Raw genomic sequence first — 7,441 nt, forward strand, 5'->3', positions numbered from 1 at the left:
TCCTGAGCAGCTGGGATTACAGGCACGCACCACCATGCCCAGCTAATTTTTTGTATTTTTAGTAGAGACGGGGTTTCACCATGTTGACCAGGATGGTCTTGATCTCTTGACCTAGTGATCCACCCGCCTCGGCCTCCCAAAGTGCTGGGATTACAGGCTTGAGCCACCGCGCCCGGCCATGCTTTGTTCTTAAATACAGACAGACAAACATCACTAGACGTCGAAGGAAGGCCTCCTCCATAACAGTCAGAAACCAGAATAAAGAGAAAAGGAACAAAGAGGAAAGACAGATAATAGGGGAAGCAGGAAAAACTCTGAAAACAAAAGAAAAACTGTAATGGAGTGTGAAGGTGGAGGGGGCTCCCCTCAAGGTCCAAGCTGCAGTACTTCCGTGCTTGTTACCACATCTCTTTGGAAATAAGAAAACGGGCATTCTCAGGAGCACACAGCCTCAACTACCAAGGAGGCACCAAAGAAGAGTCTACTCTGCTCCGCAGAAGTTCCCCGGTTCCCCGGTGAATGGTTCTGCCCCCTCCTCAAGCCTAGTTGAGTAGAAGGAGCCTGCGTGGAGCTGGTAATCAGCAGTAATCTATTCCTTTCTTCCGCCTGAGAGGGGTGCCCTGCTTCTCTGACCCCCCCACACCCCAGTCAAAGAGCCCTTTCTGTACTCCCAGAGAGCAGAGGATGGGGGTATTTAAGTGACTTTAATTGTCATCACCCTAATTAGAAACGTAAGTGACTTTTACAAATTTAATCCGAGTCCTGTTTTCTTTTTTTGGAGACAGAGTCTCCCTCTGTTACCCAGGCTGGAGTGCAGTGGCGCAATCTCGGCTCACTGCAACCTCCACTTCCTGGGTTCAAGCGATTCTCCTGCCTCAGCCTCCCAAGTAGCTGGGATTACAGGCACGTGCCACCAAGCCTGACTAATTTTTGCATTTTTAGTAGGGACGGGATTTCACCATGTTGCTCAGACTGATCTCAAACTCCTGACCTCAAGCGATCCACCTGCCTTGATCTCCCAAAGTGCTGGGATTACAGGCGTGAGCTGGGCCGTTTTCTTAATTACAATGCTAAATGTGATTCTTTTTGAGAATCCCAATTAAAACATTATGTTTCCTAGTGTTGCTAGATTCACTTTATAGATTTCAGAGAAAAAAAAGAGCCTGAAGGGTTGTTGTTAAAAAACATCATTTCAAATACAAGGTTCATTTATGGAGTCCTTGAAAGTAATTCAGAAACTCCTCGAGGAAAACAAAAACCTTTTAACTATACCAAAGAGGTGAGACTAGAGACACTTGATTCATCAACTTCTAACAATCAGGACTTCTCTTTGGTGTTACATGGAAAGGAATAAAAATCTTCTATTCTCAATTTGTCAAAATCATTCTCTTCTTTTCAGAGCCCAGTTAAAAAAAAATTCTCGTGATTTCCTCAATACTTATCAACTGCTCTTTCCTCTGCTATGACTCGGCCCACTGCCTTTCTATCTGCAGCAAAGCAGGAATTATACCGCCCTCTGTATTTTACTATGTATTAAGTTCTCTGAGTGCAAGAATTCATTCATTCATTCATTCACTCATTCATTCATTCATCTGTGTGCCTCTGGTGCCAGTTGCTCTGCTTAGCACTTAGCTGGAAGTGGTGAAAGCCGGCTGACATGAGCTTTGCCATTTGCCTCTCGCCATAACATATACGTATGCTCTCTGCAGGCAGGAACTTAACTCTTTTCTTACCCATATTTTCCATATTGCCAGTAGATATTCAATATACATTTGCTAAAATATCTATATAGATGCTTCAGAATTCATCTTACAGAAAATATTCAATATTCTCATATACTTATCAACATATTTATCTAATAACAAAAAAACTGTACAAAATATATGGTAATATCATACTTGTTATAATTCTTAGTAACCCTCTGCATAACTTAATTCCCGATACCTTGAGCCTATAAGCCTATATCAACATCCAAATCTATGTAACATCACTACAACGTCTTTATTACACAAAAGAAAATGGTACTTCACCTTCTCTCAAGGACTCTCCAGAGCTGGCGCCAGAAGTCCAAATTTCGTTCAAATGGAGTCAGTATCAGCTTTTGTTCCTCTTCCAGCCTAGTTTTTGAGTGAGAAGTTTGTATCTTTGCCAGATTACAATAGACAATTTTTAGCAGTGTAAATGCTGAAATTCATTACATTAAAAATAAGTACTGTGTACAAATATCGAGTCAAATTATTTTACGTATTTCCTGCTAAGACACCATAAAAATACTATTTATTTATACAATACACCACCAAATTCAAATTTTATTCTGAAGCTATTTATGCCCTGGAAGTTTATCTATCACACAAAGTCATTTCTTTCCCGCAACTCTTACTGGAAAAATGTGCAGGAGCACAGTGATCAACTCCAGGGTGCCCAATGGCCAAAGAAGGGAATGAAAGAAAAGGCCAGGAACTGAACAGAGTAACCAGCTCACTATCTCTGTGCAAGGATGCATGGGCACCTAGCATGTTTTTGCACACACATCTATATGCACTTGTTAGTAGAATGCTACCATTTCCTTTTTAAAAGAATCAAAACTTCAAAATGCAAATGGCCACACATGCACGCCAAGTGTCCGGACTCAGGATTTCAAGGTAAGGTAAGTATTCACAGAGTCTATAATACTCACCGGACAAGCTGACGCCTCCATTCTAGAAAGTTATCTTTCTCTGCCTGTTTGAGTTCTTCTGGGCTAGTTTTTTTGTCCCAGTTTGGTCTGAAACAATCATAGAAGGAAAAAAATTCCTCACAGAAGTAACCAGAACAAAATAGGGAATTTGGATCTAATCATGGCAGCTAAGAAAAAGAATGAATACTTAGTGGTCTTGTATGTTTTGTGGCATTCTAAATTCTTCTTCAACTCACCTCCTTGGTATACACAAGAACTGTTTGTTTTCTTCATGGAGCTTCTTAATTCTCTGGCTCTCCTCAAAAGACAGCAGTCCAGTTCTAGCCTCAGCCGTCACAAACTTAATATTGAGTTTCTCTGTTGAAATAAAGAAAAGTACTATTACTGTAGAGGCAATATAGGGCCAGGCGGATCACAAGGTCAGCAGTTCAAGACCAGTCTGGCCAACATAGTAAAACCCCGTCTCTACTAAAAATACAAAATTAGCCAGGTGCAGTGGCACACGCCTGTAGTCCCAGCTACTCGGGAGGCTGAGGCAGGCAGATAACCTGAGGTCAGGAGTTCGAGACCAGCTTAGCCAATATGGTGAAACCCTGTCTCTAATAAAAATACAAAAAGTAGCTGGCCATGGTGGTGGGTGCCTGTAGTCTCAGCTACTCGGGAGGCTGAGGCAGGAGAATCGCAGTGAGCCAAGATTGCGCCACTGCACTCCAGACTGGGCGACACAGCGAGATTTCATCTAAAAAAAAAAAAAAAGCGGCAATACAGATACAGAGTGTGGGTCATACTGATAAACTTAGAAAACTACAAATGAGAGCCTAAGAGAGTTTCAGCTTTCTTGATTTAGATTCTTCTAGCCTTGGATAAATTATTATACCCAAGTGAAGTTTTATGCCAAGGAACTATCCAGAGTTACGACACTGTTTTTGACTGCCACACAGTATTTCATACTGTGGCTATATCACTGTTTATTTAGCCATTTTCCCTGTATTGGAACATTCAGTTTCCAAGTTTTCATTATGAAAATACACCATCATCTGGGAGCTTGTTAAAAATGCAAATGCTCCAGCTCTAACACACACTCACTGAATTAGACGCCCTAGAGTCTAGAGGATAAGACCAGGAATCTATGTATTAAAGAGTTCTCTGAGCAATTCTGCTGCTCTAGGGTAGACACTGAGAAGTGCTGGGTCATAGGATATGCAACTGTAAACTTTTTTTTTTCTTTTTGAGACAAGATCTCACTCTGTCACCCAGCCTGGAGTGCAGTGGCACAATCTCGGTTCACTCCAACCTCTGCCTCCCAGGCTCAAGTGATCCTCCCACCTCAGCCTCCTGAGTAGCTGGGACTACAGGCCTGTGCCACCACACCCGGCTCATTTTTGTATTTTTAGTAGAGACAGGGTTTTGCCATGTTGGCCAGGCTAGCCTCAAACTCCTAACCTCAGGTGATCCACCCACCTGAGCCTCCCAAAGTGCTCGGGTTACAGGTGTGCGCCACTGCACCCAGCCTGCATCTGTAAACTTCTAACAGACATTGCCAAAGCAAACTTTCCAACCCCCCCCAACTGTCTCACCCCATAACCTAAGAACATACTACTATTAACCCTGATGTTTCTCACACACACCCTTACATTTCGCTTTCCCTGCCACAGTCAACTGTTTCAGAAGAATACAGCATGCTCATTCCTTGATGTCCTCACCTCCCACTTTCTGTTTCTCTAGATTCCACTTGTGGCTCTATCACTCCACTAACACTGTTCTGACAGAGATTACTACTGACTTTAAAAAGAAAAGTACTTTACTAAGATAGGATTCACATACTATACAATGCATCCACTAAAGCATACAATTCAATGACTTTCAGCATATTCAGAGTTGTGCGGCCATCACCACAATCCATTTTAGAATATTTTCATCACCCCAAAGAAACCTTCACCCATCAGCAGTCACTGTCCATCCCCAGGTAATTGGGGGAAATAATCTACTTTCTACAGATTTGCCTATTTAGGACTTTTTGGTGTTTCTACTTTATGGTTATTATGAATAATGCCACTATGAATACACATGCACATGTTTTTGTGTACATGTTTTCATTTCTTTTGGGCATAGACCCAGGAGTGGGACTGCTGGCTCATATGCTGATTCCATGTTTCACCTTTTGAGGAACTGCCAAAATTTTTTTATAAAACAGCGACACCATTTTCTACTCCTACCAGCAATGTACGATGTTCTAATCTCTCTACAAATTCACCAACATTTGTTACACTCTGTTTTATTTTAGCTATCCTAGTGGGCGAAGCAGTATTTCACTGTGAAACCCAGGAGTTTATTTTTGTCTCTTCATTCTTTTTCACTTAAGCCACCCTCTCCATCAAGTCTGGTTTACTCCGGCTCCTTAAGTGTTCTTGTTCCTCTTATTTTCTCCATTCTTCTATTCCTTCTGTCAGTTCTGGCCTATTTATATTGCTAGACTAAAATGATACAGTCTCCTAACTCATCTTGCTTCCTTAAAATTAATCAGTGATCTTTTAAAAAATAAAATCTCATGTAGCAGCCAGGCGTGGTGGCTCACGCCTGTAATCCCAGCACTTTGAGAGGCCGAGGTAGGCAGATCATCTGAGGTCAGGAGTTCAAGACCAGCCTGACCAACATGGTGAAACCCCATCTCTACCAAAAATACAAAAATTAGCTGAGTGGCGCATGCCTGTAATTCCAGCTACTCGGGAGCTTGAGGCCGGAGAATCGCTTGAACCTGGGAGGCAGAGGTTGCAGTGAGCTGAGATCACGTCACTGCACTCCAGCCTGGGCAACAAGAAAAAAAAAATTCATGTAGACATTACACATACCTACATGCCCATATTCCCTGCAGCACTATTCACAATAGGCAAGATATGGAACCAACCTCAATGCCCATCAGTGTATGAATGGATAAAGACAACATGGTATATGTATACATATACATACACATAATGGAATACTATTTTGCATTAAAAAAAGAAGGAAATCTTATGTTGCAAAAAATAAAAATAAAAAGGAAATCTTGACATTTGTGACAACATGAATGAACCATTATGCTACATGATATAACTCAGGCACAGAAAGACAAATACCACATGATCTCACTTATATGTGGAATCTGAGAAAGAAAAGCTCATAGAAGCAGAGACAAAATGGTGGTTACCAGGGACTAGGGAATGGGGGAAATAGGAAAATACTGATCAAACAGTAAAGTTTTACTGAGGCAGGATGAGTAAGTTCTGGAGATCTAATGTAGAGCCTGGTGACCACAGTTAATAACAACGTATCTACTAGTTAATAATATGAAATTTGCTAAGAGAGTATATCTTGTTCTCACCACACACACAAAAAAACAATGTGAGGTGATGGATACATTCATTACTTGATTGTGTAATCATTTCACAATGTATAGTATAACCAAACATATTATACACGATTTTTAGTTGCCAATTATATAGCTCATTAAAGCTGGAACCCACTCACCCCCCTCAAAAGCACTAAAAAATGAAATCTGAAATCACACTGCACACTTGCTTAAAGCCCTGTAAAGCCTCCCTTAAACCTTTGTTCTCTCCAGAATCTGGCCCTTGCCTACCTCCTCAGCACCTGTACTCATCACATCCTGTCCCTGTCACATCCTGTCTCCTGCATAGCCAAGGCCAAACTTCTAGCCATTTTCTGAACACAGTTGGCTGCTGCTTCACATCTTGACTCGAGTCCTCTGCCTGTCTGTGTAAAATGTCTGATATCATCTCACCTGTCCTTCTAACAGCTACTCATTGTTCAAGACTCAGGCCAGGCCTGGTGGCTCACGCCTGTAATCCCGGTAATTTGGAAAGCCGAGGCGGGTGGATCGTGAGGTCAGGAGATCAAGACCATCCTGGCCGACATGGTGAAACCCCTTCTCTACTAAAAAACACAAAAATCAGCCAGATGTGCTGGTGCGCGCCTGTAGTCCCAGCTACTCAGGAGGCTGAGGCAAGAGAATTGCTTGAACCCAGGAGGTGGAGTCTGCAGTGTTGGCTCACAGTAGTGTGATCTTGGCTGATCACACTACTGTACTTCAGCCTGGGCAACTGAGAGAGACTCTGCCTCAAAAAAAAAAAAGACACAGCCTCAGATGGAAATGTGACCAGTGTCACGTGTACTCAGCGACAAACAACTTACCAGCAACAAACTCTGTTCCTGCGAGTTCGGCAGTAGCAAGGAAGTCATCAAGAGAGCTCTGTTCAGTCACTGACTGAAGATTAAGACGACCCCAATCATAGCCATCATTGAGTTCACTTGTGTGCAACTATGAAAAAACACAGCGTAATAAACCCAGCTGCTCTCTTCTGCTCTTGGCATCCAATAAGCTCTAAATTTCCTTGCAATTAGTCTGTGGTCTCGAGGGTGGCTGTAGCCCCTTTAGAATCAATACCATTAATAGTTAATACTTAAAGAAGCACATTCTTACAATAGGCAGTTCCCTTTCACAATTTCATTAATTTTTAAAATCTTTTGAGGTGGATTTTATTGCATTTTCATTTTACTGATGATGAAACTAAGGCTTCAACAGATAAAATAACCTGCCTATAGTCGAAAACTAAATGACAGAAGTAGAATCTGAACTCAGATTGTCTGACTCTGCTAGTCAAAATTAGTCAAAACTTTACCTGATACGGTCCCAAAATAAGAAATACATTTTACAGGCCAGGCAAGGTAGCTCATGCCGGTAATCCCAGCACTTAGGGGGGCCGAGGC

General features: G+C 42.0%; 1 protein-coding gene across 1 annotated transcript in view; it reads right to left on the reverse strand.

The window, feature by feature from the left end:
• The window catches only part of LSG1 (large 60S subunit nuclear export GTPase 1), a 32,638-nt gene that overhangs the window by 22,426 nt on the left and 2,771 nt on the right, over positions 1-7,441 (reverse strand). The window contains exons 2-5 of the mRNA XM_017514623.2: positions 6,866-6,992; positions 2,914-3,034; positions 2,678-2,764; positions 2,031-2,117 (exon numbers count right to left, since the gene is read on the reverse strand). Coding sequence (XP_017370112.1) covers positions 2,031-2,117; positions 2,678-2,764; positions 2,914-3,034; positions 6,866-6,992 — 422 coding nt within the window. The remainder of the gene's footprint in view (positions 1-2,030; positions 2,118-2,677; positions 2,765-2,913; positions 3,035-6,865; positions 6,993-7,441) is intronic.

Source organism: Cebus imitator, unplaced genomic scaffold (genome assembly GCF_001604975.1).
Source record: "Cebus imitator isolate Cc_AM_T3 unplaced genomic scaffold, Cebus_imitator-1.0 Scaffold529, whole genome shotgun sequence".
In the NCBI taxonomy this organism is placed as follows: Eukaryota; Metazoa; Chordata; class Mammalia; order Primates; family Cebidae; genus Cebus; species Cebus imitator.